This window comes from Parasteatoda tepidariorum, chromosome 6, assembly GCF_982258835.1.
Source record: "Parasteatoda tepidariorum strain Cologne lab strain chromosome 6, Ptep-v5.0, whole genome shotgun sequence".
Classification (NCBI taxonomy): domain Eukaryota; kingdom Metazoa; phylum Arthropoda; class Arachnida; order Araneae; family Theridiidae; genus Parasteatoda; species Parasteatoda tepidariorum.
In genome coordinates, this window is record NC_141760.1 from 65,315,194 (window position 1) to 65,341,660 (window position 26,467).

The 26,467-nt window shown below is 28.6% G+C and overlaps 1 protein-coding gene across 1 annotated transcript in view; it reads left to right on the forward strand.

The window, feature by feature from the left end:
• Positions 1-26,467, forward strand: part of LOC107439542 (acetylcholine receptor subunit alpha-like 1) — a 131,287-nt gene that overhangs the window by 92,259 nt on the left and 12,561 nt on the right. The window contains exons 2-4 of the mRNA XM_043050920.3: positions 7,032-7,076; positions 8,303-8,412; positions 15,080-15,260. Coding sequence (XP_042906854.1) covers positions 7,032-7,076; positions 8,303-8,412; positions 15,080-15,260 — 336 coding nt within the window. The remainder of the gene's footprint in view (positions 1-7,031; positions 7,077-8,302; positions 8,413-15,079; positions 15,261-26,467) is intronic.

A 26,467-nucleotide genomic window follows, 5' to 3' on the forward strand; every position in this document is an offset into this window, starting at 1 on the left:
TATAATAAAATTTACCATGTTTCTGACTCTGTGGAAACAAAGTGCTTTCATAATGATTTAGGTAAAATTATCAATAAATTATTGTTTTATTATAAATGATAAAATTTCGTGAATGTGGTAGAATTAGGAAATTTTGTCATGATAACTTAGAGCATGGCATAAAAACTATTTATTCAATTAAATTTAATTTTTATTTTTTTTAAATATTTGGTTATACGAACTATGCTTTAAAAAACCAGAATTTCCACTAAATTGTTACCTTTCGAACAGAAAAAATTACCCAATGAACGGTTTAAATTCCATATATTTTGAATTATGTTTTTTAATACCAGAATTTTCATACAGCCCTACCATGTCATAAATCTCATACTGAAGATTACAGAATTTTTATCAGAATTTTTTTTTCAAATGTGTACAAATAGTTTTTGTCCAAAGGTTGAAATCATCCGATGGATTGATCGACTAATATATATGGGTCTTTCTCACCAAAACTGTCATTTTTCAGTTCATAAAATCCCGAAAAAGTAAAGTGAATAAAAAGCTCTGAAACTTTTTATATTAATAAAAATATGTAATGGCATTATTAAGAAAGTATATATCCTATAAAATATACTTAATATTTAAATTAATTAATTTTTTAAATAATTAATTTATAATTAATTAATTTATAATAATTAATAATTAATTAATTTAATAAATTAATTTATTAACTTTTAATTTATTTTTCAAATTAATTAATAAGTAAATTAATTATTTTCACTATTTAAAAAATGAGGGAATGACACTAATAGTTAGGGAATGATATTTTATTTTAATACATGTTTTTTTATCTAAGTTACATCTACCTAAAGTTTGAAAATGATAACATACTAAGTATATCTAATATTTATTATAATTTACTCTTATATATTTAATAGTTTTTACAGGTTTGGGAAATAAAATTGGCTGGCACGATTGAAGAAAAATAAATTTAATAATATACTCATCTTGAATCATTCCCTCACTTCAGCGTCATTCCCTCACTTTATACACTAGTGAGGGAATGACGAATTCAATAAAATTTAAAAATAACAGTTAGGCCTAATTAATTTCTGAAGTCAATCACATACAATTATATTCATACAAGAAAGCAACATATAATTATCCACTTTCTCGATGAAGTTGTATTTTATTTTACTCTAAAAAATGACATGAGGGAATGACAAATGTAAAAAAGTTTACCTGGTTTGATTCATTCAAATTTATTCCACAGCAAGGCTTCTTTAAGTTGAAGATGGAAACATACTGCAATTTTGTTCTATGATGCCAGTTGTTAACTTCTGAAGTTTTTATTAAAATATTTTTATTCTAAGAAGATTGCAGGTGATAAGAACAATGTTGTGAGGGAATGACGCGAAACACTGGGGACAAAGTTTAAAATAGTGCTGTGTTAATATTTTTATCAGAAATTAAATTTAAAATTGATTTTCTGAATTCTATATTTTAGTATTCTGAAGTAAAAAACACGAATTTGTAAAAAAAAATTTTTTATTTCAGTAACAATTTTTTTTTCTTTTTTTAAATCAGCAGTGGGGACAAGTGAGGGAATGACATATTGGTATATTTTAATTACCTAAAATAAATAAAAAATAAAAATTTATAATTTTATTTTTATTCTTTTGTTAGCTTGCATTCTGAAGGACACTTTCCCTGAATTTTTTTTTTTCGTAAGCTGTAAAACAAACATAAAATATACTGGGGACATGAAAATGACTGTTTTTGTGAGAATGACCCATATAAATAAGAAACGAGTTAATAATTTGTGATGAAAGTAAAGACAACGTTAAAATTACAAACAATTTGTTTATTAAAACTTAGACAGTTATAGTACAACATGGTACACCTTCATCAACAGGGCTATATTTCAGAAATGTTAAAAATTGGAATGATACTAATCAACAGATTACGTCAAATAATGAAGACTAACAGGTTAACACTACTTGGTATAACCTGTTTATTTGCACCAAATTTTATCACCCCAGCTATTTTATCCTGTTGATGAAGATGCATTATGTCACCCAATATTTTATCTGTTCATTAATAAATACATTATTTGTAACTTTTGCTATGTTTTTACTGAATAATGACTACCCCATTATTTATAGATGCCCAGCAGGTGCTAAAGGTCAACGGTTGCTAATAAAAATAACATGCATCTTGACCATTAGTTGTTTTTTAAAGGGACCATTAAAATAACTGTTTTATTTTACAGTAAAATATTAAAACTTCTTGTACCAAGCATTAAAGTACTTTTATTATTAATTTATTCTTTTCCGTTACATTTTCTTTTGTTCTGTGTGCGAAATTGCAATGTAAATAAATATTTAAGAATTAATATCAGACAATCGTTGTTGCTTCGAAATAATTTTTTTAAAACTTTTCAAAATCAGGATTACAAGGATTTTTATAAATTGAAATAGGATAAGCCAATAGGGATTCAGAGATGGCTAGTTAATATCTACGTTTCTAATTTGCATAATCTATATAAATCTGTTTACGAAGATCGCAAGATATTTAAAACGCTCTTATTTAGTAATTGATATCCTAGATGCGAATATTCAAAATTTCATGAAAAAAGAACCAACTTATTACCAATCCTTTATTAAAAATATTAAGTTTCAATTAAACATTAATTCCGTAAAGAATTGTAATTATATACTAAATTCTTAGCACGCCGTACAAAATGAATCTTCAAATATCAGGAAACTTTCTCAGTTTTTGAGGAAACTGTTTCCTAGTATATACTCCGAGCAAGCATTTCGTCAAAGTGATGACATAACTATCATTACTTCTTCCAGGAAAGAAGTTTCGTCAAATAAAAGAAATATTTCGTTATTCTATATTTCCCCCCCAAAAAATATAAATGAAAAGTAATAATAATAAGAAAACCTCATAGTGCCTAATGTATATAATTTTTCAAACAATTCTTTATCTTAGGCAGTATATAGATGGATCTGATCAATGTCACCCTAAAAAAATTAGAGCAGAGAAATAAATTATACCCTTGCCCAAAACGGGGTTTGAACCTCGGTTCTTCCTGGCACAAGGCAGACTCTGAACAACATGCAGCCAGTCGGCGTGATTCGTAGCTTTATTTTTGATTATCTAATCTTTATTCTAATTTCGTCATTCTAGTTAACGATTTCCCACAATGCAATACGATAATGGTTTCGAGTTAAGGAAACATTTTCCTCACAGATTTGAGAGTTCAGGCTTCGTCATAAACCACTTGATTTTGTGACGAAATTATTCTTGAAAATAACGAAATACTGCTTATAAGCACACCGGACAAAAAATTAGTCACCATTAGAAAAATCATGTAAAACATAATTTAATAACGTGTAACATCACCTCTGGATTTGATAACCTCCTGGATTCGATTAGGAAGGGAGTCCACAAGGTTTTGCAGGTATGTCGAATATCTAGTTTAAGCCACTAGCTGGGGATTTCATCCCACAAATTTTGAAGGCCAGTCGAGATGTAATTGAGTGTCTGAGTGTTCATAAAAGCAGTCGCATATTCTTCCAGCCCGATGATGTATGCTGTTGTCATCTTAAAAAATAGGGGTATCGTCAGCATACTCTTCATGAATATGTTCACTGAAATGCAACACCTGATCATTCAGAGTGTTCAAATAAGCATGTTGGTTCAATTCAGTGGCCACCTCAGTGAGGGAACTCAATCCATAATAAGAAAAACACCCCCAAAACATGACAAACCCACCTCCGTCTTGAACCTAACCTTGCACACAGTCAGGATAAAATGTTTCATCTGGTCTTCCATGCACTCGACGACGTGCGTCATTTGAATAAAGGCAAAAACGTGATTCGTCAGACCATATCACATTCCGACAAGCAGCTGTCCACGTTCGGTGACTTCTAGCCCACTGAAGTTGCAAAGCTTTATGCGATTGTGTGAGCAATGGCCTCTTGGGAGGTGTTCGACTCCAAATGTTCTTTGCATGCAGCTCCCGTCTCAATGGTTTCTCCCTAACAGGTAGGGATGGACCTTCATTCACTAACTGAAGCAACTTCTGTCTTGTTTGGAAGCGATTTTGATTGACAAGTCGGGAAACACGTCTCTGGTCCCTTTCAAGCAGGATCTTTTTCCAGCTACAATTCTGATGTCGTCTTTCGTGACAACGTGTATTACACCACAGTTTGTTAACACGTTGAACAGTCCGCGTCGAAACTCCAACAAATCCAGCATCTTCATTCACCGTATGACCACGATCAGGGCTAAACACAATTGCCCCTTTTTGCCACTCGGTCACATCCTTACACTTAACCATATTTACACGCGACTTCCGCTTAAAACAAACTATCCCACTGATGGCTATTTGCCTTTGATCACGTTGAGGCAGTGGGTACGCTGTTGAGCACGCCATTTTACTACTGTGTCATCTAAGGAAACCTAACGATTTATCGGTGCTTGCGGGCTAGGGTGACTAATTTTTTGTCCGATGAGCTATTTCTGAAAGTATACTGAAATTACGAATAGGTTTATAGAATTTTAAGCGGATTTCGGAATCAAAACATTAAATAATAAACTGCCGCATAAGCAATTACAAGAATAAGGAAACGGAATGAAATGTATTAAAAATAACTCATTTGAATTAGGTAATTATTTTGCAAAGAAATTGAACCATGCACTAGATTCTTAATATTAAAATTGAAAGAATTAACTACATTTTCAAATAATTTTTAAATCAAAATAATTTAAAAGAACAATTCAAGCATAATTTAAAAATATAAACGCTGATAAAAAGTCATAAATAATTCTTAATCTTCTATTTTTTATCTTAGCATGAATCACCCAAATTTCATTTTTGTCAGCAAAAAAATATGTATATATATTTTTAAACACAGTTTGTCTATTGATTTTGCACAATTTTTAAAATATAGGCAAAATCTATATAGCTATTTATGATAACAAACATTAAAATCAGTTATCTATTTTTATTGCAATAGCTATTGCTATAAACTAGAAACTAAAGCGAACTATTGCTATAAACTAGTTTGTACTTTCTGAAGTGTTTTAATCTGCTTCTTTTATTCAAAAAAGAAAAAATATTCACATAAAAATTAATTCCAAACTCATGCCATTCTATGTATTTTTTTCTCCAAAAATTGGGCAGATTCTCTCACATTTTTAAACAATAACTTTAAGAAAAATGGAAAATATCAGCATTCTTGGGTATGAAGTTGTAGTACTACAACAAAAGTATGAAAATTAATCTAATCTAAAATCATTTTTTTTATATGCATTTAACAATTTTGAAAAAGAAAATTTTAAAGTTTTTAAAATACCATTCGTATAGCTACCATTATTATCAATTATATAATCTTGATAACAATCATAATTGGAAAAATAAATATTGATGATATTACTGATCAAAAGAGTTTTTCTGTAGAATTCTTGAGTTTAACTGTAGAATAAAAAGAAAGCAACTTTTATTCAAGAATTCAAAACTTAGATTTTAGAATACCATAAAATCTAAATGAAATTAGTTTATTTAAATTTCTAAACAGAAATAGAAATACGAAGTCACTAAAATACTAAGTCAATAAGAACTAATCGTTGTATTAGACATATAGCCGCCGGATTCTTTGTTCTGGTGAAAGCCAAATACTCAGCAAGAATATCAATGGTGTACAATTCCAGTTTTCTCAGATTTTGCATATGAGTTCTTTACTGATTCAAAGCATTTACAGGCAAAGTTTGCTCGAAGTAAACATTTGCATATGATCTACGTGAAAGCGTTAAAGTAAATCGATAAAATTTTTAAATTATTCACAAAACTTGAACCCAATGTTAGCTTTAATAATTAACAATATATAACAGCATTTGTAATTTAATTTTAACCATCTTGCCAGAGATTTCAATTAACAATATTTTTATTCATGTCAAGTTTGCAAGATTTTTATTCATGTTTGTTAAAATTACTTTTAATTTATAAAATATATTAAATTTTTAATAAAATTGTTAACTGAAATATCATTGAAAAAAGTAGCGATAATCTTAAAATGTTATTTATGGTTTGTTTTTTAGTAAAATTATTATACTTGTAAGTTTAGTTTATTAAAAGAGTAATTAATAAATAATGTTAAATTTTTATTCTGTTCATTATAATGTCATTGAAAAAATTAACGAAAAAATTTGAGGAACTTCAAAAAACTTTTACAGTTTATTTCTTAGAAAAATTATAATGCTTGCATATTTAATTTCTTAATATGATAATTAATGATAAATTTTTAATCAGTTTCCTGAAATATCAATTAAAAGTTCAATGTTAATTTCATGAACTTTAAATATCGTATATAATTTGTTTTCCGATAAAATTAATACACTTGTAAATTTGTATCTTTCTTAACATAGTAACTGATATGCATTGGTTAAATTTTAAATCATCTCACTAAGAGAGCGATGAAGCGATTAACGATAATTTGATTAACTTAAAGTATCGTTAACAGTTTTTTTTTAGTACAGTTAATATACTTGTATATTTATTTTCTTAGCATAGTTATTAATGTTTAGTATTATATTTTTAATTTGTTTGCTGAAATATTATTGAAAAGAGCAATGATAAATTGAAAAACTATAAATATCCTTTAGAGTTTGTTTTCTATTAGAATTATTATGCTTGTAAATTCAGTTTCTTCTTAATATATAGATTAATATAAGCTGTTATCTTTTTAATCTATTTACTGAAAAGAGTAACGATAATTTGGTGAACCTGAAATATCCTTTACAACTTATTTTCTAGTAAAATTACTATATTCGCAAATTTAGTATTATTTATAAATATATGTCTGTTTTATTGCACATGAAATTGCACTATGAAAATTATTGAAGAACTTAAATCAAATGATCTCAAAAGTAAAGCGAATCACAGTAATCAACATTTTATGTGTATTTTTTCACAATAAACATGCTCAATAATTTGAAAAAAAAATATTGTATTCTAATCCCTTTTTTATTTTCATTTTCAGAATCTCAAAAATCAAATTATGACGACAAATGTTTGGGTAGAACAGGTAAAATAATTTTCTTATTCCTGTGATATTTTATTTTAGCATACAAAACATTCTTTTTTTTTTATTCATGATAGCTTATTTCCTATTATTATAGAAGTAAATATCTAAGTCTATGCGAATATAAGTTCATTGCTCTAATATATTTTCTATAATATTATATTCATGAGCTAATTGCCATTAAGAGACAGTTTATATTTGATAGATCATTTGAAACAACATAAATTGCATGCAGCTAAAGTTAAAGATTGGATTTGCTTCTTACTTATTTGTATTAAGCATTTAAATTCGTTAAAAAAAGCTTTTGACTTTTTATTCTTTAAGAAAAAAAAGTTGAAAATAGAAATATATGGTTTGTTTGATAACTTTTTTGCAAATAAATATATAATTAAGAAATAAGTAAAACTCACTTTCAAATTATATATAAATGTCATCGTAAATGTAAGAAATCTTTTTACAAAATATCTAAAATTGGTTGATGAAGTATAAAATTATTAATAATTCATACATTTCCTGAATATCTTATAGAATGACAAATAAGAAAGACTAGTCAAACTATATATTCGTTTTCATATTTCATACTTTGAATTTTGCTTCGATAGCTAATATAGGATCCCTAGGCATTCTATACAATGATTGGGCAAACTTCGAATGTTTCATACTATTTATATTTCAAATTTCGTCCAAACCATTGTTTGTGTACACCTTTATGCATTTAATACTCTTGAAAGTGATATGCATATTTATCTACATCTAGTATTTATTTTTGAAGTAAAAATTTTTTCTCATAGCTAAAAATAAAAGTTGAAAATAATATATTTTGAAAAGATTTTCTTCTTATCTTACTTTTATTTAAAAAAATATATTCTCTGTCATAAGACTATGACATTTGTCGAAGAAATAAATTTGAAATAGCTTTTTTTTGAAAATTTGAATTAAAAAGTTTAATTATATAGTAGTAATAATCACTAGATATAAGGAATAAATTTTATAATTTTCAATACATTCATTATTAATATATTTTAAGTTAGTCAGAAAATAAAACAAACATTATGATATTTCAAAATTTTTCCTGCCTTTAGTGCTAAATATAAACATTATGTAATAAATCCTGTTGTATAATAATAAAACTTATCATCTGAGCAGTAGTAAATTTATCCTCCAGATAAATTTATCATCTATACCTTAATATTTGCTTGCTTAATACGAGATGTCATTTTTAATTTTAGGAATGGAATGATTATAAAATGAGGTGGGATCCAGATGATTATGGCGGTGTAACGAAACTACATGTACCAGCTGAATTAATATGGCTGCCAGACATCGTACTCTACAACAAGTAAGAAACACAACTACATTTCAGACAGAAAATAATAAAACTTAAATTAAGAGAAAATTATCCTGCGATTGGAAAACATCCATATAAGAAAAACATGACTCTTAAGACATGTTTTTCTTATGATAGAAAAACATAGAACAGATATCTATAATCAGAGTATCTCAATAATTATCTCAGGATAGAAGGCTATTGAAAATCAAATTAGAATTAATTAAAAATTCATCCTCTTCATCCCTTTCGAATTTAAGATTTCTAAAGTGATCATGTAATTGAAGAACTGCTCTCTCACTGTACTGACTGCTCATGCAGAAAGAAAAAAAAAGATTTAAAATAGCGAATATTTTAGACCGCAGTAATTTATACTTTAAGCTTTAGTAAACACTATTTTATTCCTTTTTAAAATCCAAACTAAGATAAAATGGAGTAAGATATTGAGGTTGAAGTATGATGTATTTATTTTCATTGCAAGTTCTGAGTTCACTCAAAGAAAAGGTAATTAAATAGATCTAACTAACATAATTTGAATTTAAAATAATCTGATCCGAATTTAATCTGATCCTAATCTAATCTGATCTGAAGGTAAGTATTAGGTATACTTGGGCTTTCATATGATACATCGAGAATTGCAATAATGTCAAAACTACCAAAATATGGTCGAACTTATCGTGCTTCTGGCTCTCTAGTAACACCAAAAAGATAGTAATTTTTTTGGAAGAGCATTGGTGATGATTTTTATAAATTAAACAATATATAATGGTTTTAAAATAGGTGATGAAATTTGGTAATTGTGGCAAAACTTGCTGATTTCATCATGATACCGTATAGTATGGCATAAAAATCAGTTATTTGGTATAATTTACTTTTCAGTTTTGTATCTTTTATTATTTGCATGATAAGAAAAAACTATATATATTTTAAAACCAGAATTTTCAGTAAACAGCATATGAACGGAAAAATTACCTAATGAATGGTTTAAATACTGTATATTTCGTTTTTATTTACCAGAAGTATGATTTTTTCCCCCGAAATATCATTACCATGCAGTACGCTAACTTTAATAGAACATTTTTCTCCGTGGCTGGTAACATTCTTATTGATTTGAGCATTTTAAATTCTAGAAAGTATTCAAAATGCAGAAAACAGAAATAAAAGTGATGCACTTCAAATTTTTAAATAACACATTTTTTTTCAATTTAATACGTTACTTTAAATGTTCCGCTATTTAAGAACGAATAAAAAAAAATTTTTTTTAATATTTTGAATAATTTTAAAAGCATATTCCATTTTTAATTTTTGGTGCAGTTAATTCTTTAAAAAAGTCTACGAATTATAAGAATAATGTATATTTACCCGTTTCGTGTTTAAATTCAATTTATCAAGAATGAAAAGATACACAAAAAAACTAAATTTCTCTTTAATGGCAAGTTTCTCCATTATTCGAATCTTTTGACTCGAGTTTCTAATGTTTCTGTCTCCAATGCTTTGCATTAAAGATTTCTGGACACCAAATAGCTTCAAGTTTAGAAACCATGAAAATTTCGTGTTGAGGCATTCTAATGAGACCTACCCCGAACATAACATTGAAGTCGACATGCTAATGTGACACAAACCATGTCATTAAAGCGAAAGAGAAACGAAGGGAGGAGATTTTGTTTCTTGGAATAAGATAAAGCCCAGTTTTGTCTTAAATAAGACTAGCATGAAATTGTTTTAGATTCATAATAATTTATAATTTGAAGCATTTTCATAAGTGATAATTAAAAAACAGTAGGGGAGAGTGGGGTCAATTGTAACATTTTTTACTTAATTATTTTTAACTAACAAAAAATCCAATATATTATTAGTATTAATTGACAGACGAGTAAAGTAGACTATCATCTACTAGAAAAAAAATAAATACCTTATTTTAAATGTTATTATATTAGTTATTAACAATTTTCGACAGTCGTGCACTTGTTACGATTGTCCCCACTTACGGGGTCAATTGTAACAGTTCATAAATTCAACTAAAACATAGTTAATTATACATATTATCATAGTTGTGATATATTTTTTCATTGATCGAAATAGTAGTAATATTTTAGGAGTAAAAATAATAATGAGCGGAGACCTAAAGAGTTAAACTTTTAATTTTAAGGGGTTAAAATTTTTTATTTATGCTGTGAAAGGTGACAAATAAAATAATGCACATGCAACGTAATTTAAATGATATAGGAAACAACCGGTGGTTCTTAAAAAGTTAAATAATGGTTTGTAAGCATAAGATTATTTATTTTCAGCTGTTACAATCGTCCCTTTACTTATTGTTACAATCGTCCCCAAGACGCCATTTCAGCTTCATTTGTTAAAAACAATGCTAGTTAATTAACAAAACTAATCTTTTTTTTTGAAATGTTAATTAAGGTGCCCACTTACATATTCGGTTAATAGTTTTTATTTGTTTAAACAAAATTACTTTGTCGCAATATAATATTCTAATACCAAAGAAAGTACTTACGTAGCGTGAAAATATCTTTTGTGATGTAACTCTTTCAAAAGTACATAAAAATGGTTGCCAGGTTGTGTTAAAAATGGTTGTGTACATGTAGATTTATTAAATACACCTTGTGCGCCACCTAGGAACCAAATCTAGAACCCGACACTCGAAAAATTTTGCTCTGTTACAATCGTACCCTGTTACAATTGACCCCACTCTCCCCTACTGAAAAATATACACTGTAATTTGTATTTCTCTTAAAACTTGTTTAAACGAATTGTTTAGTTAGTCCGGATTCCTGTCGTTTCTGATTTAATCGTAGCAAGCATTTTATTAATGAAGTTTGTTCGAGCAAAAAACCATGCAGACAGTATTAAGTGACCAAAATATCACTCATTTAAAATGTCTTGAAGCTTGCTCAAATTTCGATGAGAAAAAGTCTCGCAACGACAATGGTATGCAAAGAGGATGGAGAACTGACAAAATATCACAAAAATGGGATACGAAATAAACATGCTAAGTAAAAAGTGACAACAATATTATGAAATCAAAACACCAATATTTGTGCAGATACTTTTATTTGTAGCGTATTCTCGAAATATTTGTTTTTGTAAGAATATGATTTTAACTGACGCTTTCTCCGTCATTGTGAAAAATTCCAGATTAAATTACGGTTTGAAGTACTAAAGCTTTGGGTGCATCATCCGTAAAATCCATTTTACTATAAATCCATTTTTATCGTTAAATATTGTACCGCAATGTTTACAGTGATATTTATTTAATAAGAGTAATTCAGTAATTTTACTGTAATTATTACTGAAAAAATTACGGGATATCAGATACTATTTTCACTGATTGTACTGATAAAAATGAATTTTACAGTAAGAAATACCGACACCCAGAATGACGGTGCTTTTTACAGCAATTTGATCCGTAATTTTTACAGTGTATTTTTATTTTAAGTTAAACATAAAAAACAACTATATCAGTTAAAGATAAAAAATAACTTTCACCCATTTATAATATAAACATTGTATGCAGCATGATTTGGTTTTATAAACATTCCATTGTTTTTATAAAAATAATAGAATTTCATTTGCTTTTAAGATAGCGATTTTTTTTCACTCTAATCCAAAAGGCCATTAAATAAAATGCTTCTCCGAAAGAAGTTTAAACAGCACCAACCTTAAATACACTGCTGTAACATTTTCTTAAAATATTTATAAAAAAGACACTCAGCATTTATGAACGTAAAATGTCCTTCAATCGAAGTAAAACGTCCCATAACATGAAACGACAATCTGTCTTAAAGACAAACTCTAAAAAACTATTTTCCTTATTCCTTTCAAGAGCTTTTAAGAAAATCGATCACAAGAACTGTATTTGAGGGGAAAGAATTGGGAGGCATTATTTTTCTTGACATAAAGTGAAATTATTTTATCAAAAAACTGAATGAAAATGGTGATTTTGATGCTTTATTCCGTGGTAAGCAAATACAATACAACAATGGTTTCATTTTGTGAAAGTTTAATTTCAAGTATGAAAAAGGATGCTTGAAATAAGGACCCCATGTTCTAGAATGTAAAGAGATATGCAAAGATATTTCGATCATTCCATTTCTCAAAATGTGTTTCATTGTACGCCTTTAACATTGGGATACTTTGACATTTACAACAGTAACAGCGTTTGTGCATGCTGTCAGTTTTCATAAGAAGAAACACATACTGAAACATGCATGCTATAAGTAATTTAGAAATTTATAATAGAAGAATTTCAGCTAAGATGCTTAATTTTTATTTATCGTTTACTAATTATTTCTCATAGAAACCAGTAGCGATCACTTTCTAAATTATGTATTTTAAAAAAGCTTTAGTTTATGTATGAAGGGCTGACATAACAAATTTCTAAAAAAATTTAACCATTAAAACCAACCCATTTGAGTGAGAAAAGGACATAAATATTATCAAAATAAGACGAATCTGAATTTTGGGGCATAAGAAGTGTTAAGTTAATCAAAATCAATTCAATCTGTTTTTGGATAACATAAATGGTGTTTTCATGCACTTAAAACAGCCTTTAAGAGTTCTTCTAAAAGCAGATTTTTGATGATTTTTATATTATCTTTGGTCACATTGACCTTTATAATGATCTTCATAATCTGTCATCTGCCGTGTTGATCTTTTTTCTCACTCAAATAACAATATAGAGCCATAATACATAGTTCTTTATTATTTCAATTTCTACCAGCATTCCAAAACTGCATATTAAAGGAAGTGATTACGGAACATCTTTCCTGGTGTTAAATAGCAACCTATACAGTAAATAAATGCTTTGGTACAAATTTTTCTCGATAATTTTTTAATCTATGCCATAAGTTCCTTCTTTGCTAAATTATTGTTCTAAGAATATACATGCTGCAATCATTCTCTGATGTTTATATAGTTTTTCACAAAGTTCTCACTTCTTAAATTTTAATAAGTTTTACACGATTATGATGATTAAATTTGGTAGGTTTATAGCGATTAATTGCAACATTTGGCAACAATAGCATTAAGTATATCGGTGTTCAATTCAATATTGAGTTGAGAATTTTGAATTAGTGCCGCTGAAATTGGAACACCCGTTTCTGGAAAAGCATATGGTTAAGATCACATTTTTGAACTTTTGGATTCAAGAAAACCGTGAGAACTAATAGCCGCAAAGTATTCTTCGGCCTTAATGTTGGTTAGGTTTGTTTATGACTTGTGTGCTATTTTAGTAAGTTCATCGTGCTTTGCTTTCTTCTCTTCACTTCGTAATTATATTAATGTTATAATTTTATAAACGTTATTTTTGTAAATAAACTTGTGCCTTTAGAAGGGAAAATTTATTATGAGGCAAATACTTAGTGTTTCGAATCATAAATTCCAAATAGTCAGATTGAAATTAATAGTAAACTCATTAGCTAAGAAGAATTTTCGAAATGCTTCAATCAATTCCTTAGGAAGAATAATAAGTTTAAAATTTTAAATGTTTTAAATATCTGCCGGCTTGGAATCTATGGAATTTATTATTTATTCTGATTTATTGTATGAATTACTTTCAAAGCTTACAAAATATGAAAATAATAGTATCATCTCAAAAATGCATATCATGTAAATAAAAACTTAAAGTTTTATTAATATATAAATAATATTATAATACATCTTATTTGACTCCATACAATGAAAATGTTAACTTTGAAATAATCTTTTAAATCTAATGAAACAAAACTGAGTTTAAAAGTTAACTAGTTTTAAAACTAAGTAATTTGAAGCCTTCTATCAGCTTTTCTTCATGTGTTATGGTTCTAAAAGAGTTATGAAACAAAAAAGAAAAAAAACAATTTGCAAAATGTTTTTTAAGCGTTTGAAACTTTTTCAAAACTTATTTTATTGAAATTTTATCGGAGGAAGCAAGCTATTTTATGCACTAAGGAGCTTTCAAATTTAAATAAAAAAAATTTATTACCTTTGCAAGCTTATAAAGGAGTTTTAGGTAAAACGAATGGAAAAAAATAGCTATTTTAAGAATAATGCCTTTAAGTTTTAATATAAAAAATTAAAACATTTAAATTTTACTGCATGTATAATTACAGATTTTAAATTTCTTCTCAACATTCTTCAGGGCAAAAAATATTTATTATTTTAAGAAACCAGTCAGTTCTTTTGAGAAAGGGAGTGCATATACTACAAAATTAAAGCTTTGATTCGAATTAAATGCACTCAAACTAAGTTTTTTTTTGCTGTTGTTACTGAAAACGACTGTGATAACACCCGTGATATTTTTGCAATTGAAGGTTGGTTTTATTTGAATAGTGATCCAAGTACATTAACTGGAAAATAAAATTAAACTCATTTTTATGTTCATGCAAGTCTATTTTACCTAAAAATATTATACATCTAGCTTATAGTTTGTTATAAAACAGAGGACAGCATAACTCACACAAAGCAATACATTCATTAGAGTAATGCTTTGTATAACATTAAGCTCTGTATCTCAAGTACCATGATATAAAAAAGGTCGACATTTGTTGAAAAAACAAAATTTCGATAAATGTGTGTGTGGGGGGGGGAAACAAAGGTGTAACTGAATTTGCACTGTAAGTACAAACAAAACTATGGGATATAAGATAAACACCATATTTATAACAACATTTCCTTTTGATTCCAGTGCAGATGGAAACTACGAAGTGACAATTATGACCAAAGCGATTCTCCACTCTGACGGGATGGTATATTGGAAGCCTCCAGCCATCTACAAGAGCTCTTGCCTCATGGACGTCGAATATTTCCCATTCGACGAGCAAACATGCTTTATGAAGTTTGGATCCTGGACATACGACGGATACACGGTAACTGCCATGATTCATTTAGGTCCAAACACTGATTAGCACTTCCTCACTAAAGGATACTACTAGTTTAGCAAATAATATACTAGAGATTGTATTTAGTTACTTGATTATGATCTAGCTGGAAGGAGCATAATGCAATTTTTTTTCCTCTCGAAATCTTCCTTTCCCCGGGAATTTTCATCTCATGGGCATTGATCCGTAATAACGTACTTCTTTCCTATTACTTAGATATCTTATTGATTTTTCTCTATGTCTCCGGAGATTAGTAGTATGTAAGCATAACTTTGGAATCTCAGCTTTTATATGTAGTTGAAGGAATATTTGGTTAGCCGTTATAAGAAATAGATTTCTTGAACGAAAAATGTGCTCCTAACCTTTTTTATAATGGCATATTTCACTCAGTCTTGTTTTTTTTTCCTTTTCTTAAAACGTTTCTAAACTCTCAAAAGCATTTACAAGGAAGTGTTTTTTTTTGTTTTTATAAAATTTAGACTGTAATCTCAGCAGACTTTCTTTGCTTTAAATTTATTTTTGAGTGGATTTTTATTTATGTATGTTTTTCTTCTATGAAAAATCTTCCATGTGTTTAAATATTTATAAAATGAAGGTAATGTGTAATATAAAAAACTTTCACATACTATATAATATCAATGTCTTATAAAGTTTTGGTAGGGTAAATTAACCAGTGAAGGAACAGTTAAGCTTCGCTTGCCTTCTAAAAAACCATATTAATTTCAAAATTCGTAATTTTAGTTAAATGACAGTGTCAACATATTTGTTACTAATTGTAAATTACGTAAAAATTTTTTTAGAGAACTTACATAATATTGTTTTAAAGTTTTGGAGGTTCAAATGACAAGTAGTAAGAAGACCAAGTGAAGGAACAGCTCTTTCCAGTGAGTGAACACCAAGTAAAGGAACACTTAATTTTGGTTATTTTTTAATACTCTTTATGAATTTATAAGCCATAAAAATATTTAAAAACAAGCCTATTCTTGAAATTATAACATATAAATACTTGGAAAATTTAAACTTTTTTTTGTAATCATGAATTGAAATTATAACATATAAATACTTGGAAAATTTAAACTTTTTTTTGTAATCATGAATTGAAATTAAAGTGTCAATATATTAACACATACTGTTCATCCACTAGGAACATGCCTATTCCCTCACTGGTTAGAAGTTGTTTTTCGTATTTTTAACATACTTTTGATGCGGAACATCACTAATGGTGCATGAAAATTAAAGTTTATATTTTATTTTCATTAACTCAGAAAAGAAAACAGTAAAGGAACACTTGTTCCTTCACTGGTTTTTCATCGTTTGGTGATCCAGTGAATAAACACCCCCTTATCTCAGTACTTTATTATGCTATGATGCTTAAAAAAATAAAACATAACTTCAATAACTATATTTTGAATTCTCTTTTTCACAGTGAGAAAAATAAAACTATTACATGCAATTAATTCCACTTCAAATATATAAATGCAAACACTCACCTTATAATTTTTTCAAAGAAGAAACAAGGTGTTGCAGAGATAATAACAAATTCAAAAACATTTCCAGAGAAGTCTATTTGACCAGGTAATCCAAAACATTGTTAGATGACTTCCTATTGTTTGGCAGTAAGCTATTGTTACCAATCAATCTAAAGAAAAACTTTCAAATTCTCATTTTTAATCAATATATATGAAATGTTCCTTCACTGGGTTGTGTTCCTTCACTGGTTGGTTTATCCTAGTTAAAACGTAGCCACCAGCATCGATCTGAATTTTTGTTATGCTTAAAAAAATAGCTTAAAACATTGTTCACTATATTAAAAAAAAAAAAAACACTTTCGTATTCCACATTTTTGCAAATAGCTTGTCCAGAAAATCTTTTATTAATTTTAATAAAATATTTAAAAGTAAGTTGTTTATTGAATTTACTAAATTTATATTCAAAAAAACAATAACTTTATAGAAATAAATCAAATAGAAATCAGAACAGTTCCTGGAGCATGTATTTTTGAGAACGATATAAACATTTCAATTCTAATAAAATATCAACTTAAATTATTAATTGGAATTTCTGAAAAAATATGAAACGAAAAACAATTAAACGCTTTTAAAAGAAATAATTAAAATAAAAATTATATTCTTTCTGCCAGATTACGCAAATTAATTAAGAAATCGGGACTCACTGATCACGTAATAAAATTGTTGAACTTTATGAATAATGAACTTCACTGAAATGTATTACTGAACCTTAATGAAATATTTTCTAATGAAAATTTAGTAATCGTTTCTACAGATTTAACATTACTTGGAAAACTAAGATTACTTGACTTAAAACGTGCGATTACATTAGAACTGAAGGAAAATTTAATTTTGTTTTTAATGTTTCGATTTCAATCAATTTTTTTAAATTTATAATTATTAATTAATTTTTAAATTTATTATTGCTATTCATTTAATTAACATAGTATTGCTATTAATTTAATTAGTTTATTAATTAATTTTACTTTCTGATCGATTTTAACCCAGCACCTAAGCGAAACCTTCTTCAACGAATGCTACTTTAAATGAAACTCTCATTGAAATAACATCCTAATCCCCAAAATCGAAAATTACCAAGCTCAAAATATGTATGGAAGTTATTAAAATCCTATTTCGAAATGATGGTGCACAATGCAAATAAAATATACTTTGGAGTAAAATAAAATGTCTCTAAAAAAGCAGCAGCCGGAATAATGAAAGAAACATAATAAAAGATTCAAAATGCAAGTCACGAAAAATAAAATGACTCAAAAGTTCAATTACTTCGGAAAAGTAAATTACTTTTTGAACCTATGCCAATACGTAATTAGGGGAGAAAGCATGTCCCAAACAAGAATGCACGTGCCCTATATCTTATTTTCATCCCCCCTTTTGCCAATAATATTCGATTCCTGCGGCTTCTGACTTTTGTTGTTTGACGTCTGATCGGATAACTCCAGGGAGGGTATGAATTTTTACAACCCCTTTTCTAACTCGTTCCTTTGACATCCCCAAGAAAGGATATTACATAATCAATAGTAATCATATGCTTCAATATCTTTCACGTACTGATACCAGCTATTTCTTAAAGAAGGCAGAGAATGTGTGGGTGTCCATGATGGTAACAACCAAGGCATCTGAAGCAGATGTCGGATTCTTTCTCTGAGTACTTCTTTTAGTATTGGTAAATCGATGTCTTCCGTACATTTTTGGAGTGACGTCGTTGCCGGTGAATCTCAGCATCAATCGTTGAAGATGGTTGTTTCGTTACAATCGCGCAATTGGTCTCGCTATTGGCTTCAATTGAATTGCAGATTTCGACTCTGTTTTTTTTTTATTGTTGTTTACATTGGTCATAGAAAGGAAATCTGCATTACGGCTCCCTCCATTGATGAAATAATAAAATTGATGATTTCACTCAATACTTAAAGAATTGGTATTTTGCCAGCAATATTGACAAATAACGTGTTCTTCGAAAATGCATGTATAATTCAGTTTTTGTTGCATTATTTATATTTCTTAAAAATTTAAAAAGATAATTAACAGAAAGTTATTGTGAGTTGTCTTGTTTAATTTTAACAACACAACTATGCTAATATTTGAAGTGATTATAAAACATTTGGATATTTTCTATAACATTCAAACTATTTCTCAAAAAGTAGAAAATATGCTTGATTCTCTTAAAAGTTGGCTACTAAATATAACAAGAACAATGGCTATTAAAAATAGCAGAAACAATGGCTACTAAAATGCCTTTCTCATTCGGTTAGAGTTGACGAAATTATGCCTTTCGTGCACTATTTGATTGACTGAGCCCGTTTATTGCTAAATTTTGTTGCGCTGCTGACTTACAATCGCCCACTTTGTTTTCTTATTGTATTTAACTGAATTGAAACCTGAATTCAATTGTACTATTCTTCCTTTGGGTGAGGAAAAAAATCAGGTTATTATTTTGGAATTGAGAAATGATACAATTTTTTATTATCAACTCCATCATCAATTTTCAAAGTAAAATATATTCATCAAAAATATATACAAATTACAAATGTACGTTTTTAGCATCTTTAAGAATTTATATAATGGACCGTGTAAGCCTAGAGCCATCGCTCGCTTTAAATCATGTGAAAATAGTTTACCTATTTAAACGGATGCCACCAAACAGGAAAAATATCATCAGTTTACATGCAAAAATTAAATAAATATGAAACGTTATAAATTTTGACACCAGTCATGAGAAAAGAAGACAAAATTGTAATGAATCTACCCCTTATTATGATGCACCGTTTCAATAGTTGTGAAAGGTATTAAATGCTTAAATATTTTAGATTTGTTTTCGTGTAAAATCATCTATTCTAGCTGAATTTCGAATAATTTTAAGATTTATCTGTAAGTGCTTAAACATTTAAAACGCGTAATGTAAAACAAATATATTTTTCTTTCTATTCTGCATCTTGCATAATTTAAGTTAACAATGCTAAATCTCTTTGTCTTTCGAGTTTTTAAAGAAGTGCAACATATTACACGGTTTAATCTCCTGTTGTTTTTTTCCCTCCAGGATTTAGATTGAGCAACATTTATTTAAATGGATTTCTTCTCTACTTCGTTAAATATGCAAAACAAACTAGATAGGCGGGATAAACTCTAATGGGGAAGATTCCTACTGGTAGACAATGTACAATTCTCTTTTTTTTTGTTTAACTCTTTCTCTAATTTAGCTAAAATCAGCTTTACGTGTTTCTAAATTTTTTCTTGAATATTTAATTTCCTTTTAAGATAATAACTTTGCTACTCACTATAATGTACCGTTTAGTTTAGTTTAAATTTTATTTAAATAAGCTATTTACAACTATATATATATATATATATATATATATATATATATATATATATATATACATATATTCTGCTATTCATTGAAAGGATACTGTGATGTTCTGTGTTGTATAGGTATTTAATAGATATTTTACCTTTAAAACACCCCCTACATTGAAACTTGGAAACTTAACAGTTTTAACATTTGCATTAACTTTAAAAAAATAATATTGTAGCTTTACGTTAAATTAACTTTACTATTAAGAACAATGCTCTTTCTGAAAGTTATTGGTTTCAAGTAGCAGTATATCAAATGAAAGAAATTTTAATCCATTATCATATTCGCTTACGAAAAATTTAATTTCAGATTTAATCTCACTAAGCTCTTAAATGAAATTAATTTTAAATGAACCCAAAGAGTCTAAAATGTAAGCAAATTAAAAATAATCAACTATATCAGCAATCGAATTTTCTATTTAAATATATTTATATATTTCTGAGTTGCATAGGTATCAATAGATATTTTACCTTTAAAACATCCTCTACATTGAAACTTAGAAACTTAACTGTTTTAACATTTGCATTAACTTTGAAGAAGAATATTGTAGCTTTACGTTAATTTAACTGTACTATTAAGAACAATGTTCTTTCTGAAAGTTATTGGTTTTAATGAGCAGTATATCACATGAAAATTAATTGTCATATTTGCCTTCGAAAAATTTCTTTTTTCGAATCATTTTTTCCAAATACCTGTGTTCTTTTTTTTATTTGTTTTTGAAGAGAATTAATTTCATTAAGCGTTGAAATGTAATTAATTTTAAATGAACCCAAAGATTCTAAAATGTAAGCAAATTAAGAATAATCTACTATATCAGCAATCGAATTTTCTATTTAAATATATTTATATATTTCGAGCTCTCTTACAATTTAACGCTGAAACGTAGTGCAGCTGGACTCCAGAATGTGACTTAATTAGAAGGTAAGAAAATCGATTCGCTTAATCTTGTGAAGACACCTAAATCCCAAAGCTGCTGGGTCTTCCCAAAGCTCAGCTGCAACCCCGAATTCTGACTGCATATTGTTGACGTTTAGTTTGAGATACTTGTCTTAGGCGTAGCTTTGTAAATTGGCAAATCAAATAAAGAGCGGAATAACTAAGAGGGAGTGAAAACTCTATTATGAATGTTTGATTCGATGGATTTATTGAACCAACACGAGTCTATTCTTTTTGACGCTGTTTACTCCTGCGAGTAGCTTCTTAAAAAATGATGCACAAATATATTCAACAGCTTAGAGACAAGAATATTTTCATGGATATATTCAAGAATATTTTCAAGAATATGTAGACAATATATCAAGAATATTTTCAAGAATATTTTCACAAGAATATTTTAAACAAATCACGTGAAATATTTGAGAAAAATATATCACTTGAACAAAAATGTAACTACACGAATACGAAATCATAAATCAATAAATATTACTTCATGATTGTCCAAAAAGGATACAGAAAAATGATAATTGAGGCAGATTTACTATGAAATATGACCCTCTCTAATAGATATCAAGTTTCACAATAAAATCTTATACTGTTTTCAAGGAGGTCGAGAAATTGCAGTTTTCAGGAGTTTGCTGTTTTCAAGGAGTCGACAAGGGTAATAAATCCTACTCTCCATTACGACTTTATATGACTACTTTTTATAAACGATAATGGATTTTTCTAAATATTATAATTATGTGGTGCCATTATTTGTAATTTTTTTTGACATATAAATGTGATACTTGTGACGCAATTGAAATTTAAAAATAAAAAGCATAAGTGTTCTAAAAAGTGTGCTTGCATTCGCTTGAAAGAAAGATGAGAATTCATGCAGAATAGAGGGATTACATAGGAAGAAGCAAGTATTTTTAGTGGCATTCGCTCGGCTCTGGGCGGCCTTCAGCTGTGCCTGGAGGTGGGGCGTCGGATGGAAATATCAGCACATGTCTTTCGAGCATCTACCTTTCATAAAATCCATGCATACAGTGACCATTCCCTCACCACTGTCCACTGTGATATGATCAGGAGTGTGGGCGAACCGGCACTCGGTTTCGGGACGTTTGCAGTTCCCCTGCTGATATTCCCTGCATACCTGAGAAAAGCAAACAATACAGCTTTTTAGCCCCACATTATTAAAACAAAACAGCCATGAATGTTAGTATAATAAATCAGTTATTTAATTTCGATTTCTGGCCTTTTTCCAAGCTACTGCACAAGCATTACGAGTGGGACAAGGAAGTACAGTTACTTTCCTAAGAGCACCCAAGACAAGTTCTGCGGGATTCAGGCGTGGAGATATGACTGGCCAATCCATCCTCGAAATATTTTTTCGGGATCAAAATGTTTCTCGGCTGATCCAGATATTTCTCATCCTGTGTTGACAATTGGTTATCCTCCAAAAAATGAACTGCTGTTCGAAATGTTAAACTGGGCTTTCAAATCTCAATCCTATAGCTTAGATAAGTTAGATAAGTTAATATATCTTTCTGTCCTTTCTGATTGCAGGATAGTCCACTTTTATTGAGGCAAACAACATTAATCAGGACAGCGAAATTGCTAACTTTCAAACACTTTTAAGGTATCGTGATAGCTTTTCTATTGTTCAGTGGAATGCAATTACTGAAATAAATATATTTCGTCAAGCAGTTTAGCTCAGTTTCTTTTTCCTTCTTCTTTATTTTTTTCCCTTTTGCAAAGTTAGATCGCTATTATGTTGATGACACTACACTTTTGAAGTACAGGAAATTGAATTTCATATTTTCAAACCCTCAGGTTTCCAAAATATCATAAAAAACGCTTATTTAGATTAAGCGTATTAAGTAATGAGATGTTTGTAATAATAAAAACGCTTCTAGAAGTGAGTGCTATTTTTATAGTCAATCAACAACATTATAAATTAACAACAAATTCATTTAACTACAAAAATTTAACTGCAAAATTCATTAACTTACTAACTTTATTTAAAAAGATTCTGAACAAACTGCAGTAATGTATGGTAATGGTATTTCTGGAAAAAAAAAACATAATTACATCTAATAAAACCAACATATATTTAAACCATGCATTTTCTATTTTTTCCATTTATATGGTGACAGTTTGACGGGAAGTCTGAATTTCAAAATTATAGTTTTTATTAATACACATTTACTAAAAAATGCAAGACTCTAAAGTAAACTTAACATAATAAGTAGATTTTATGCCGTGCTCAAAAGTATTATGATGAATTAGAAAAACTTTTCCACAATTACCAAATTTTAGCCCATATTATTAAACCATATTTTATTTTTAATTTCATTGAACTCATTACCAGAGCATTTTGGTTCAGGGCTCGAAAAAACTCAGAAATTTTACCCGTCCCCGTGGATACATGTCCAACAATGTACCCGTCCTCATTTGAAACTAACCTGTAGCTTCTAACAAAATAAAAATATAATTTTCTCCTATTTACTGCAAATATTTATATAAATTGCGCAATGAATTAGTAGTTACTAGGATCACAAATAATAGGATTACATTATACATTAATAAGAGAAATACTAGGTTACTAATAGTAACCTAGTATTTATTTTATGAAATAACTTAAATGACAAAAGTCAAGTTATCTGGAATGTCAATTTATCCGCGGGTACTGCGTTCTTCATTTAAGAATTAAGATTCATTTAAGAATCAAATATGACGTTTGCCAGTTCCACAATCAAGCTAATGATTTACATAGGTTTCTGCACATATATCTGAAAGGGGTTTTTCATTTAGGTAGACGTTTATAATTGCGTTTAACGCTTCTTGTTTAAGACCAGTACGTAATGTGTTTTTTTGTAAGTTCATTGCTGAAAGGCCCCTTTCAACAGCTACAGTACTCCCAGACAGAGAAAACATCAATTCCACCATATGCAGTATGTTGCTGTATTTCTAAATTAGAGAGTCATTTTAGAAGTGAGGCGCTAGACTCTTGTAAGATAACAAAAATTGAAAATGTATCACGAACATAAACGGGAAAATGACCGTCCGCGCGAACGTCGGATTCGAGAAATTCGTTGTCCGCCGGGAATTTTTGACCGCCGAGGACGGGCGGTTTTTCGAGCCCTGCTTTGGTTAAAATTACCAAGCTTTTGGGTGTTCCGATAGAGCCAGAAACACTCGAAATTTACCATATTCTGGTAGTTTCGACCATAATATTATTTCTCTGTGCAAAAAGCAGTTCTTTTTAATTTATGTTTTTTTTAATTCTCTGTTTGGATTTATTTTATAAGATTTTCAAATTACCATACGATGTTATAAAAACTTAATTCTTACATTATTGAGTTGAAATTTATCTTATTAAGCTATTATTGCACTTCAGAAGTAAATGAGAACAGGCTCGTTGTATGAATAAAAGCACCATAATTTAGAGAAAAAGTAACATGACTAGACTAAATAAAATTCCATAAATTATTAAAAAATAAAACTCCCTATGATATTTTGAAAGATAATTTCATTCTCAGTCCACAATCACTATAAATCATATATTGTAAGACTTTTTTTTAAAAAAAATTATACACTTAAGTTGAAATTTTAACTATAAATATTTTAACGCTTAATTCAGACTTAACTTGTACTCATTGTGTTACTTTGTTATAGAATAGTAGACGGGCAAACGAATGATAGCATAATTACTTAAACATAGTAACCTTATTAAGTTGGAAAAAAAACAAATGAAAAATAAAGCATAAATTAGGTTTTAAAAAATTCCATTAACTTATTAAAAATTAAAAGAGCCTTTAATGTTTTGAACTACTTAATAACTACTACAAAATTCATTTCATTATCGCGTCAGGCACATTTTTCAAAACCCCAAAAATAATTTTAAAATATCACATTTGCATTTCTCCAATAATGCAATATCTGAAGAAAAAATAACAACCCTCCCTTCTATAATTATTGTGGCATTCGCAGAATTGCTGGAGCAAAAATAAATATTGTTATCTTTTCTGGAGGCCTCTTATTCAGAATTTCCATGGTTTTTATAACATTTTTCTATCAGCCTTTCCGCCATAAACTTTTCGCAGACAAACGACTCTCTCCACCCACCGTTCCATCCTATAATCTTCTAGAAATTTCCATGCATGCAAATACATGCTAATGCGCGGGACCCTATTACTTCAGCCATGTAGACCGAAGAGACTTTTTTAAAACGTTGTCTTGTCTACTCTCTATCTTTTTTAAATACCAAATTCCATATTCTGGAACGAGTTTTTTTCGTTTTTTCTATCAACTTTATTTTTCTGATGTGAGTTCGCGAATAATTCTTTTTCGGAATGAAAGTATTGATAAAATAAGATGTGCGTTACCCACGGCGTTTATATAAGCTATGAAGGAAATGTTAGTAAGCATATTATACTTTCTTTACTTTAAGAATAGGTTAAAGAATTTGGATGAACAAGAACTTCTTTTCTTTTTTTTTAGTGCTTTATTTATTTTTTTAACTTTGCTTCGTAAAAATATCTAATGTAGGATTATAATTTTTAAAAAAAAGTGTTTAGTATATGAATTATTTTAAAGCTGTTGTTATATGAGGGATAGTTAATTAAAATAACTACATTCTTTCACTAAGCCACGATATATTTTAGTAAAGGCACTGAGCTCTCATTGTGAATGGATGGAAATCTGTTCACGGTGATAACTCGAAACACACCCTGCTGATTATTGCTAATGTCGATTATTACTAAATACTAATTCTGTTGTAAATTAAAATTGTCGAAATCACTAAAGTAAAGGTGGCCAGGGCGCAATTCTGACTACATTGCCTCCATCACGATATTTGGCTTAAAATTATAGAGTCTGAAATTCTATGACGCATCTTAGCTGACAATCTGCTTTAGCGAGGATACTTTTACTTCATCACTTTCATTTATATGTTGCCTATCACCATAAAAAGTCTTCTTTAAATTTGAGAAGTATATTTGCTTTATTCCTATGCTTAAAGTTGGATTGGACAGAAGAGACTTTTTAAAACGTTGTATTATCTGTTTTCAATCTTTATTAAATACCGAATTCCATATACCGGTACGGCTTTTTTTACGTTTTTTCTATCAACTTTATTTTTCTGATGTGAGCTCTCGAATAATTCTTTTTCGGAATGAAAGTAGTGATAAAAAAGCAAGCGGCGTTTATATAAGCTATGAAGGAAATGTTAGTATGCATATTATATCTTATTTTCTTAGTGTTTACATTGTTTTAATTTTGCTTCGTAAAAGAAACTAGGATAGAATTGTTATGAAAAAAGTGTGTAACATATGAATTATTTGACACTTGTTGTTTGGTGTAGGATAGTTAATTGAAGTAGCTATGTTTTTTAA